The following is a 12,920-nucleotide window of genomic DNA, read 5'->3' on the forward strand; positions in this document are numbered from 1 at the left end:
AACCATTTGTAGAGTCTCCTGTTTGAGCAGGGGGCAGGGGATTGGACTAGAAGACCTCCAGGGTCCCTTCTATAGCTCTGTTCTGATGGAGTGTAAGGAAGTGTTTCCTTCCCCGCCCCCTGTCAATTTGTCGCTATTTTTATTAGCGGCGCGAGACGCTGTCCTTCTCGCTCTCTAAAATAAACCGGCAATCGTGATTTTTTGCTTGGCAATCTGCTTAGTGAGAAAACAAAATTGTTTGGACTGGCAGATTACATGTTTTGCAAGGGAGGAAAGGGAAATTTGCAGGGAGGATGAAAGGAATAATTAGTCTGGTTTTTTTTCTGGGTCTGATGAAACAAGCCCTATATGGATTTGGGGCTGTGGCTTTACTGGGTCCAACCACGGTGTTGTCATTTCAATTGGAATGGAAGGGACATTAGAGGTCTTCTAGTCCAACCCCCTGCTCAAACAGGAGACTCTAGACTATTTCAGACAAATGGCGGCCCAACTATTTTCTTAAAAACTTCCTGTGGTGCAGCAGAGGACCCGCCACTTCTGGTGGCCAGCTGTTCCACTGCTTCATAGGTTCTAATTGTCAGGAAATTTCTCCTTAGTTCTACGCTGATTAGTGTCCATCCATTGCTTCTTCTCCTGCCCTCTGGTGCTTTGGAGAATAGGTGGGGGCCAGTGGTGGGTTCCTCCCGGATCGCACCGGATCGCGCGCGCTCCCTTTCAGCGCTCCACCTGGCTTGCGCGCTCCCTTTCAGCGCTCCACCTGGCTCTCGCGCTCCCTTCCGGCGCTGAAACCGGAAGTACAGTTTTGCCCGGCCCTGGCGAAGCAACGACGCTTGTCTGCGCTCCACCAGCTCGGCTGGGAACGGAGATGTTTCCTCAGCGGAGCGGAGCGCCTGAAAAGTCTTTTCAGGCGCTCCGCTCCGCTGAGGAAACATCTCCGTTCCCAGCCGAGCTGGTGGAGCGCAGGCAGGCGTCGTTGCTTCGCCAGGGGCGGGGCAAGACTGTACTTCCGGTTTCAGCGCCGGAAGGGAGCGCGAGAGCCAGGTGGAGCGCTGAAAGGGAGCGCGCAAGCCAGGTGGAGCGCTGAAAGGGAGCGCGCAAGCCAGGTGGAGCGCTGAAAGGGAGCGCGCGCGATCCGGTGCGATCCAGCAGGAACCCACCACTGGTGGGGGCCCTCTTCTTTGGGGCAGCCCCATAAATATTGGAAGATGCTATCATGTCTCCCCTAGTCCTTCTTTTCTCTAGACCGGCCCTAGCCAATTCCTGCAACCGTTCTTCAGATTGGAATGGAAAAGAAGAGGGAACGGAATGGAATAGAAATAAGAATAGGATAGAATAAGAATAGAATAGAAATAAGAATAGGATAGAATAAGAATGGAATGGAATAGAAATAAGAATAGGATAGAATAAGAATAGAATAGAAATAAGAATAGGATAGAATAAGAATGGAATGGAATAGAAATAAGAATAGGATAGAATAAGAATAGAATAGAAATAAGAATAGGACAGGATAAGAATAGAATAGAAATAAGAATAGGACAGGATAAGAATAGAATAGAATAGAATAGAATAGAATAGAAATAAGAATAAGAGAATAAGAATGGAATATATATATTAGAATAGGATAGAATAAGAATAGAATAGAATAGAAATAAGAATAGGATAGAATAAGAATGGAATGGAATAGAAATAAGAATAGGATAGAATAAGAATAGAATAGAAATAAGAATAGGATAGAATAAGAATGGAATGGAATAGAAATAAGAATAGGATAGAATAAGAATAGAATAGAAATAAGAATAGGACAGGATAAGAATAGAATAGAAATAAGAATAGGACAGGATAAGAATAGAATAGAATAGAAATAAGAATAAGAGAATAAGAATGGTATATTAGAATAGGATAGAATAAGAATAGAATAGAAATAAGAATAGGATAGAATAAGAATGGAATGGAATGGAATAGGATAGGATAGGATAGGATAGGATAGGATAAGAATAGAATAGAAATAAGAATAGGATCCCCCATTTTTATGATATCTCCACCTGCTTCACCTTTTATGATATCTCCACCTGCTTCACCTTCACGTCCTGGAAATATTTGGAACATTTTCCCCTCCAGCTCCCCAGTAACATCTCAGCCTCCGGCTATTAACTATTAACTTTTACCATCTGCACCCTTACCCAATTGGGTTTTACCATCTGCACCCTTACCCAATTGGGTTTTAATATTTTATCAATCTACTCAAGGCTAGACCTGCTCCGCCTGCGAGAGGCCCCTCTCTCGCAGGTATGGCCCTTGGCGCTTTCAAGGGCCTGCCTTGATGACGGGTTTGTGAACCCCGAGAGGTGGAAGAAACGGAGGCTGAGGGGCTTTTTATCTAAATGTTTTTTATTGCTATTAAGGGGTTCCAGGGAGGGGGGGTGGGATAACCAGGCCGGGAGAGGAGCCAGTGCCAGTGCCGGACGGGCAGGTGAGTCCGGGAAGGAAGTGAGCGGAGTGGGGGGGGGAGAAGGAACAAGTTATTCCAACAGGGGGTTGTTTGATTACAACGGTCGCGGGGAGGGGGGGATGCGAGGACAAGAGAAGATCACAAGGTCGGTTGGGAGACCGTGGCTGCTGGCTACGCCCGGTCGTTTGTACCAACCCCCGCAACCTAGGTGGCCAGGAACTACAGAGCCGGGGCCTGCGGCTGATGCTTTGCAATGCAAGGTCCGTAACCAACAAGGCCCCCCTCATTAATGAGTTGATCTCTGAGGGGGAGCTGGACCTTGCAGGGATAACGGAGACCTGGCTGGGCCACGAGGGTGGTTTACCCCTTGTGGAAATGTGCCCACCAGGTTTCCGTGCATTCCATCAGCCCCGAGCCCTGGGTAAGGGTGGTGGGGTGGCGGTAGTTATACGGGAAGGTCTAGAGCCGAGGGAGTTCACTGTTCCTCAGATATCCGGGTGTGAGTCCCTTGGTGTGAAATGGGGCCCAGGGAGGCAGTTGGGTTTGCTGATTGTATACTTGGCTCCTCGCTATACATCAGCGGCCCTGCCCGAGCTCCTCGAGCTGATCTCGGAGACGGCGGTTGAGATCCCCAAGCTTGTGGTTATGGGGGATTTCAACCTGCCGTCGACGGGAGCAGCATCTGAGGTGGCTCGGGAGTTCATGGCTTCCATGACAGCCATGGGCCTGACCCAATTAATTCAGGGCCCCACACACGAAGGCGGCCACACACTGGACCTTGTTTTTGTATCTGAGCAGTGGACGAGTGATCTGGGTATAGGGGACTTAGTTGTTACACCCCTGTCATGGTCAGATCACTCATGTCTCCGGCTGGACTTCCCTGGCGCTACCCCCCACGGCGAGGAGGCGGGACCAGACGGTCCAAGCTGGTACCGCCCCAAGCACCTGATGGAACCGGATAGGTTCCAGACGGAGCTTGGGCCATTACCTGTAGCCCTGACCCGCGCTCGGTCGGAGGACCTAGCGGCCGCCTGGAATAGGGCGGCGGCTGGGGCCTTTGACCGGGTTGCGCCTTTGCGACCTCTCCTGCGGCAGCGACCCACCCGGGCTCCTTGGTATACCGAGGAGCTGAGGGTGATGAAGCGCCATAGGAGACGTCTAGAGAGCAGGTGGAGGTCCTCACGCTCCGAATCTGATCGAACACAGGTAAGAGCCTATTTACGGACCTACCTTGTGGCATTAAGGGCGGCCAAACGTAGATATTGCGCCGCTCTTATTGCGTCCGCGGATAACCGCCCTGCCGCCCTGTTTAGGGTGACCCGCTCCCTCTTGTCACAGAGGACGCAGGGGGCACCCTTGCAGGGCAGAGCAGAGGAGTTTGGGGAATATCTGCAGGACAAAGTCGCTCAGATCCGGAGCGGATGGGCCCCCCTCAGTGGACCGGACGGGCCGCCAACAGCGAGTCTTGTGAGACCATCCTGGGAGGAGTTTGATTCTGTTGCCCCCGAGGATTTGGATAGGTTGCGTGGACGGCTGTGACCCACCACATGTTTAATGGACCCGTGTCCCTCCTGGTTGGTACTGGCATCTTGGGAGGTGACCCGAGGCTGGCTTCTGGGCCTGGTGAATGCCTCATTGGGTGAGGGATCCTTACCAACCGCCTTGAAGGAGGCGGTGGTGAGGCCCTTACTTAAGAGGCCTTCACTTGACCCAACGGAGCTAGCTAATTACCGTCCAGTCTCCAACCTTCCCTTTCTAGCGAAGGTTGTCGAGAATGTGGTGGCGCAGCAGTTTCCACGACACCTTGACGAATCCGATTATCTAGACTCACGCCAGTCCGGCTTCCGACCCGAGCACAGCACGGAGACAGCCTTGGTCGCGTTGGTCGATGATCTCTGGAGGGCCAGAGATAGAGGTTGTTCCTCTATCCTGGTCCTATTAGACCTCTCGGCGGCTTTTGATACCATCGACCATGGTATCCTATTGCGCCGGTTGGAGGGGATAGGAGTCGGAGGTACCGTTCTGCGGTGGTTCGGCTCCTACCTCTCCGACCGGAAGCAATGTGTGTTGACAGGGGGACAGAGGTTGACCCCGAGGCCACTCACTTGTGGAGTGCCACAGGGGTCGGTCCTCTCGCCTCTCCTGTTCAACACATATGTGAAGCCGCTGGGTGAGATCATCCGTGGTTTTGGGGTTGAGTGTCACTTCTACGCTGATGATACTCAGCTGTATATTTCAACACCAAACCACCCCAACGAGGCTGTCGAAGTGATGTCCCGGTGTTTGGAAGCCGTCGGGGTCTGGATGGGGGACAACAGACTTAAACTCAACCCCTCCAAGACTGAGTGGCTGTGGCTACCGGCACCTCGGTTCAGCCAGCTGACTCCATCGCTGGCCATAGGGGATGAGCTACTGCCCCCTGTGGAACGGGCGCGCAATTTGGGCGTCCTCCTTGATGCCCGGCTGTCAATGGATGACCATGTGGCAGCCGTGGCAAGGGGGGCGTTCCACCAGGTTCGCCTGGTGCGCCAATTGCGCCCCCTACTGGACCGGGATGCCCTACGCACGGTCACTCATGCGCTGGTGACGTCCCGCCTGGATTACTGCAACGCTCTCTACATGGGGCTGCCCTTGGGACGCGCCCGGAGACTGCAGTTAGTTCAGAACGCAGCCGCGCGGGCTGTGATGGGGAGTACGAGGTACTCCCACGTAACACCTCTCCTGCGCGAGCTGCACTGGCTACCTGTGGTTTTTCGGGTGCGTTTCAAGGTGCTGATTACCATCTTTAAAGCGCTCCATGGCACGGGACCTAGTTACTTGCGGGATCGCATCCTCCCACATACATCCCTGCGGCCAATTCGCTCACACAGAGAGGGACTTCTCCTGGTGCCGTCCACTAGGCAATGCCAACGGGCGACACCAAGGAGTAGGGCCTTCTCTGTGATGGGCCCAACCCTCTGGAATGACCTCCCCCCCGACATTAGAACCACTACTGACCTCCGCTCCTTCCGGCAAAAATTGAAGACTCACCTGTTCCGATTAGCAGGCCTGGCATAATTACAACTGTCCCTCCTGGCAAATGTACTATTAACTGGTTATTTTAGGGGTATTGTTTTTAATTTATTGTGTGTGTTTTAGGGGTTTAAAAACCTATATTTATATATACTAGCTTTGTACAGTTCTTTTAATTCCATTTTTAACCTCCTCCATTCCAACTGTACATATTCAATTTTTTATTGTATTTTGATATATTTTGCATGGACTATACACCGCCCCGAGTCCCTTTTGGGAGAGGGGGCGGTCTAGAAGCATGGTAAAATAAATAAATAAATAAATAAAATAAGGATAGAATAAGAATAGAATAAAATAGAAATAAGAATAAGATAGAATAAGAATGGAATGGAATACATTAGAATGGGATAGGATAAGAATAGAATAGAAATAAGAATAGGATAGAATAAGAATGGAATAGAATAGAAATAAGAATAAGATAGAATAAGAATTAAATGGAATAGGATAGGATAGGATAGGATAGGATAGGATAAGAATAGAATGGAATGGAAAGGAACGGAACAGAACAGAATAACAGAGCTGGAAGGGACCTTGGAGGTCTTCTAGTCCAACCCCTTGCTCAACAAGAGACCCTGTACCATTTCAGACAAGTGACTTGTCCAGTCTCTTCTTAAAAGCCTCCAGTGGTGGAGCTCCCACAACTTCTGGAAGCAAATTGTTCCACTCATTCATTGACCTCACTGTCAGGAAATTTCTCCTTAATTCCAGGTTGCTTCTCTCCTTCATTACCGTATTTTTCGGAGTATAAGACGCATTGGAGTATAAGACGCACCAGGGCTTTGAAGAGGTAATTATTTTTTAAAAAAATGTTTTTGCACTCTGCAAACCTCCCAAAAACGGGCAGTTTTTCGCGAAAACGGGTCTGGTTTTTTTTCCCCCCAAAAAAATGGGCATGAATTAGGCGGCTTGTAGAGTGTTTTGCGGGGGGGGGTGGGCAAAAATGGCCTGTTTTTCGTCAAAAAAGGGCATTAGGAAGCTTATAGAATGCTCCTGGGGGCTGGGGGGGGCAAAATTGAGCAAAAAAATGGCCTGTTTTTCACTAATTTCTGCCCTCCCCATCCCCCAGGAGCCCTCCGAAGCCTCCTAAAGCAGGGGTGTCCAAAGTTGGCAACTTTAAGACTTGTGGACTTCAACTCCCAGAATTCCCCAGCCAGCAGAGCTGGCTGGGGAATTCTGGGAGTTGAAGTCCACAAGTCTTAAAGTTGCCAACTTTGGACACCCCTGTCCTAAAGGCTCTGTGTTAGATTGGGTCATGGAGAGGCACACACAGGCTCAACGGTAACAACAGCTCTTTATTAAATGCAACAAGTGAGAACAATTCAGCGAAGGTTGAGTGACAGCAGCCCTTTTATAGGGAGCTGTCAGACCCTTCGACCAATGAGATTAAACCCCTGTTCCCGCCAGAACGGAGGACCTGGGTGGAAACCACTGAAGTTCGAGCAAGTATCTAACCCTCTGCATGGCCATTTTGGTGAAGGGGGAGACGGTGTTTCGGGAGGCCAAAAATGCTGCATTCAGTGTATAAGACGCAGCCAGATTTTCAGCCTCTTTTGCGGGGAAAAGGTGCGTCTTATACTCCGAAAAATACGGTCGTTTCCATCCGTTGCTTCTTGTCCTCTGGTGCTTTGGAGAATAATTGGATCCCTTCTTCTTCTTTGGGGGAGCCCCTCAAATGCTGGAATTCTGCTACCCCGTGTCCCCTAGTCCTTCTTTTCTCTACTCTGGACAAATCCAAACCCTGGAACAATTCTTGACAGCAAAGCACCCCAAGAAAAGTCGAATTGCCTCCGTAAAATGCCTTCAAGGAAATTAACTTGGCCATGCCGGTGGTGTCACCCGCTGACCCTCTTCTTCAATCCTCCCGGTTGCTCTTCTTCCCACTTTTTCCCCCAAACTCTCCATGTCTTTTTTCGTATCCTGGGGACCAAAACTGGACGTAGGAGATTCCAGGAAGACTTTAGAGAGCCGTTGGGTTGGTGCCACGTGCCAAGAAAGCAAGAAATTCTGGTTTCCAGGGGGACGAGCAGCCCCTGGTTCAGCAACGGTTTGCAGTTGCAACAGTCCCGGAGGAAGGGGCTTGCAACCAGTCCTCGCATTTACGACAGTATCTCTACAGGCAGGTGATCCAAGTTCAGGCAGTCTCAATTTCAGTTAGAAACCCCCAGCCTCAGTTTTGGAGACAGCAACCCCCAGCCTCAATTCTAGAGTTAGAAACCCCCAGCCTCAATTCTAGAGTTAGAAACCCCCAGCCTCAATTCTAGAGTTAGAAACCCCCAGCCTCAATTCTAGAGTTAGAAACCCCCAGCCTCAATTCTAGAGTTAGAAACCCCCAGCCTCAATTCTAGAGTTCAAAAGCCCCAGCCTCAATTTCGGAGACAGAAACCCCAGCTTCAATTTCAGAGGCAGCAACCCCCAGCCTCAATTCTAGAGTTAGAAACCCCCAGCCACAATTTCAGAGAGAGAAACTCCCAGCCTCAATTCCAGCAGTAACAGCCCCCAGCCTCAATTTCACAGGCAGCACCCCCCATCCCCAATATCAAAGGCGGAAACCCCCAGCCTCAATTTCAGAGACCTGAAGCCCTAACCTCAATTTCGGAGACAGAAACCCCCAGCCTCAATTTCACAGGCAGCAAATGGCTGCCTACTCTCTTCCAGACCTCTGGGGCTGGGGGCCACCCCAAATGAGGAGGAAGAGGAGAATGGGGGGGGGGAGCCAAAACAGGCAAGAATCTCCACATCTGGAATCCAAAAACTCAGGAATGTCCCTCTGGCATTTCCGTGCTCTCCCCGAAACCCCCTCCCCCAAAAAGGACCCCCATGCAGGGGAAGAAAGGAAACAGTTCCTAATTTACAACATCGCTAGGGACCTCAACCCAGCCTCGGCCCCCTCCCCACAGCCTGGAACTCATCAAGGAAGATGTGGGGGGGGGGGGAGCTGTCTGGCTGAGCCCCCTACCTCCAGCCCAGCAACCTGGCCGGTCTCCTTTGATGTGACAGATTGCAAGAAACAGATCCAGCTTGAGACCCCCCCTCCCCCGACCTTTGGGAAACTAGATCCCCCTCCCCAGCTATTCTTCAAAGGGCTTTTGATTTGGGGGCTTAATGGGGGGGCAGGGGGGGGCTTCCCATTTTAAACTAATTAAAATGGAACTGAAGACTTAGTGCAGGGTCTTTCATTATTTTGAAAATGAGGAGGGTCCCAAACCAGAGAGAGCGGGGAAAATCCCATCAAAACCTTTTCACTGGGTTAAATCAATAACCCACCTACTGCTGACCAGGTAATCCTCGACTTGCAACCACCCTAGAGCCTGACATTCCTGTCGCTAAGCGAGATGCTTTTTGAGTGAGTTCGGCCCCGTCTTGAACTTTTCTGGCCACGGTTGTTAAGTGAATAGCTGCAGCTGTTCAGTTCATACAACGGTTGTTAAGTGAATCCGGCGTGCCCCACTGACTACGCTTGCCCGGAGGTCGCAAAAAGGGGATCGCGTGACCCCCCCAGAGGAACACTGCGACCGTCATAAATACGAGTCAGTGGCCAAGTGCCTGAATTTTGATCAGGGGACCATGCAAAAGTTGCAACTGTGAAAAACGGTCGTAAGTCACTTTTTTCAGTGCTGTTGTAACTCGGAGCGGTCGCTAAACGAAGTGTTGTTAAGTTGAGGACTACCTGTATTCTACAGGTGAGCCCCAAGGGATTCTGGGAACATTTCTGTTGGTGAAAAACTTAAAGGGGTGCACAGGCAGGTGTGTGTGTGTGTGTGTGTGTGTGTGTGTGTGTGTGTGTGTGTGTTTGGGGGACACAAAAATTACAGGATTTTTCACCTCTTGGAAATTTTCAAAAAATGTGAAGTTTTCCCTAGAAAGCAGTTTGAAAATTGCGCTTCCTGCCTGTTGCTGCCCCCTGGTGGACAAAGTTGGGTAAATTGTACAGGTGGTTCTGGACTTACAACCTGAATCCGGCTTCCCGCGTCAGAAGGTCGCAAAAGGGGATCACAGAACCCTGAGATGCTTTCGACCATCATAAATACGAGACAGTTGCCAAGCGTCTGTCTGAATTTTGGGCACGTGGCCATTGCTATGACGGTTGTATCTGTGAAAAATGTTCGTCAGTCACTTTTTTCGGTGAAGTCGAAACTTTGAACCATCACTAAGTGAACGGTTGTAAGTGGAGGACTACCTCTAAAGATAGTCCTCGGCTTCACAACAGTTCGTTGAGTTACAAAGTTACAACGGTGACGGTTGTAAGTGTGAAAAACAGTGATAGGTTTTTCTGTGCCGGTATAACTTCAAATGGTCACTAAGCACTAAGCGTTGTAAGTTGAGGATTCCCTGTATGTGTGGGTTCAAAGGAAGCCTGCCCAGTGCAGAGAGAATAAACTCAACTATGACTGCTTTTTCATCTTTGAGGAAGGAGATTTTTGCGAGAACTTGACTGTTTCTGGAAATTTATGAGTTACTAGCAGTTGGAACAGAGTTCTTTTCAGATGGGGAGGGGGAGTAGAACTCCTTAGCATCAGAGCATGTTAATTAGTATAAAAATACTAATGATTGGATGGTCATTTTGAAAAATCCTTTCTTAACGAGCACCTAGAAACCGAGAGGAACATACGTGCAAAATGTCAAATTTGTGGCCTTTACGGTTCTGGAGATTTTGTGAAGTCATGTGATTGGCATTTCACTTTTATATATATAGATTAGGGATGTGAGTCACTGAATCTCAGAGCTTTTAATCACTGGCAAACAAAGAGCATCCTGCCTGCTTAAAGGAGACGAGAAAATTAATAATTGCGAATGTGCTAATTAAACAATATTAATAATTCAAAATTCTTAATTTTGAATAATTGATATTATTATTATTATTATTATTATTATTATTATTATTATTATTATTATTATTCCAATAATCTGTTGAACAGGATGCGTCAAGGACCCCACAGTCGTCGTTCTCCTTCTCCTCTGCATAAAACGCCACACCCTTCTAGCACTGATGATGTTACCTAGTTGGGTCATGAAACGTCTGCAAGAAAACCACCAAGCTCAGAGAGCCTCAAGGAGCCCACAGTTCTCCTCCTCCTCCTCCCCCCCCCCCACTTTAGGCACTGATAATGTTCCCTAGTTGGGTCACAAAACGTCTGTAAGAAAACCACCAAGCTCAGAGAGCACTAAGGACCTCAGAGTCTTCCTCCTCCTCCTCCTCCTCCTCCTCCTCCTCCTCCTCCTCCTCGTTCCCCTCCTTCTTGCAAACCCCACTCCCTTCTAGCACTGCTGATGTTACCTAGTTTGGTCATGAAACGTCTGCAAGGAAACCACCAAGCTCAGAGAGCACCAAGGACCTCAGAGTCTTCTTCCTCCTCCTCTCCACGCACCCCTCCCTTCCAGCACTGATGAATCTACCTAGCTGGGTCATGAAACGTCTGCAAGAAAAACCACCCAGCTCAGAGAGCACCAAGGACCCCACAGTCCTCCTCCTCCTCCTCCCTTCTAGCACTGATGATGTTACCTAATTGGGTCACGAAACGTCTGCAAGAAAACCACCAGGCTCAGGACCCCCCAATTCTCCTCTGACCCCCACAATCGTTCTCCTCCTCTTCCCTCTTTCAGAAAACCACAGACTCCCTCCTAACGCTGATGATGTTATCCAGCCAGGACGTGAAACGTCTGCTAGAGGACAACGAAACTCAGAGAGCACCAAGGAGCCCACCGTTCGACCCTGAGCTTCCCCTAAGCTCTTCGGTGAGTTTTTGAAGCCCAGCCCATCCCCGGTTCCAGAGCCCCTTTGCTTGAGCTCCCTTACCTGGGCTGGGTCTCAGGCGATTCTCGGCCAGCTCTGAGATGGCCCCCGTTGTGATGGTCTTCTTCAGCCTGGAGCCTCCGGAGGGGGTGACCAGTCCCGGCTTGGACAACATGTCTTCACTGCTGGCTCTCTTCAGCTGCAGGAGAGGAGAAGGTTAAAGCCCTGGCAGGACGAGGAGGGGGTCGGGGGGGGGGAGATGCTGCCCATCCCTTCTTTTGCTGCCTAGTCCAAAGACGGAAGACGCTCCCCCCACCACCAGCCCATTGGGGCAAGGGTGATGGCCAACAACTTCCCACAGGAGACGGAACCCCTTCTTCAGCTGCCCTTGGCCTTCAGGTCAAGGTTTTCAAAAGTGGGGGGGGAGGGAGGGAGGGAGGGAAGGAGGAAGAGAAGGAATAAAAATGGACAAAAGGAAGATAAAGAAAAGGAGGAGGTGGAGGGAGGGAGGGGGGAGGGGAGGGAGGGAAGGAGGAAGGAAGGAAAAGACTGAGGTAAAGAGGAAGAGAAGGAATAAAAATGGACAAAAGGAAAATAAAGAAAAGGAGGAGGTGGAGGGAGGGAGGGGGGAGGGGAGGGAGGGAAGGAGGAAGGAAGGAAAAGACTGAGGTAAAGAGGAAGAGAAGGAATAAAAATGGAGAAAAGGAAGATAAAGAAAAGGAGGAGGTGGAGGGAGGGAGGAAGGGAGGGAGGGAGAGAGGGAGGAAGGAAGGAAAAGATTGAGGTAAAGAGGAAGAGAAGGATATAAATGGACAAAAGGAAGATAAAGAAAAGGAGGAGGTGGAGGGAGGGAGGGAAGGGAGGGAAGGAGGAAAGAAGGAAAAGACTGAGGTAAAGAGGAAGGAATAAAAATGGAGAAAAGGAAGATAAAGAAAAGGAGGAGGTGGAGGGAGGGAGGGAGGGAAGGAGGAAGGAAGGAAAAGACTGAGGTAAAGAGGAAGAGAAGGAATAAAATGGAGAAAAGGAAGATAAAGAAAAGGAGGAGGTGGAGGGAGGGAGGGAGGGAGGGAAGGGAGGGAAGGAGGAAGGAAGGAAAACACTGAGGTAAAGAGGAAGAGAAGGAATAAAATGGACAAAAGGAAGATAAAGAAAAGGAGGAGGTGGAGGGAGGGAGGAAGGGAGGGAGGGAGAGAGGGAGGAAGGAAGGAAAAGATTGAGGTAAAGAGGAAGAGAAGGAATAAAAATGGACAAAAGGAAGATAAAGAAAAGGAGGAGGTGGAGGGAGGGAGGGAAGGAAGGGAAGGAAGGAGGAAAGAAGGAAAAGACTGAGGTAAAGAGGAAGGAATAAAAATGGAGAAAAGGAAGATAAAGAAAAGGAGGAAGTGGAGGGAGGGAGGGAGGGAAGGAGGAAGGAAGGAAAAGACTGAGGTAAAGAGGAAGAGAAGGAATAAAATGGAGAAAAGGAAGATAAAGAAAAGGAGGAGGTGGAGGGAAGGAGGAAGGAAGGAAAAGACTGAGGTAAAGAGGAAGAGAAGGAATAAAATGGACAAAAGGAAGATAAAGAAAAGGAGGAGGTAGAGGGAGGGAGGGAGGGAGGGAGGGAAGGGAGGGAAGGAGGAAGGAAGGAAAAGACTGAGGTAAAGAGGAAGAGAAGGAATAAAAATGGAC

At 49.7% G+C, this 12,920-nt stretch overlaps 1 protein-coding gene across 1 annotated transcript in view; it reads right to left on the minus strand.

Moving 5' to 3' along the window:
- Nucleotides 1–12,920, minus strand: part of SPECC1 (sperm antigen with calponin homology and coiled-coil domains 1) — a 205,083-nt gene that overhangs the window by 156,369 nt on the left and 35,794 nt on the right. Inside the window, exon 4 of the mRNA XM_081945396.1 lies at nt 11,316–11,451. Coding sequence (XP_081801522.1) covers nt 11,316–11,451 — 136 coding nt within the window. The remainder of the gene's footprint in view (nt 1–11,315; nt 11,452–12,920) is intronic.

The sequence above is a fragment of the Natrix helvetica genome (genome assembly GCF_964273705.1).
Source record: "Natrix helvetica genome assembly, chromosome: 2".
Classification (NCBI taxonomy): Eukaryota; Metazoa; Chordata; class Lepidosauria; order Squamata; family Natricidae; genus Natrix; species Natrix helvetica.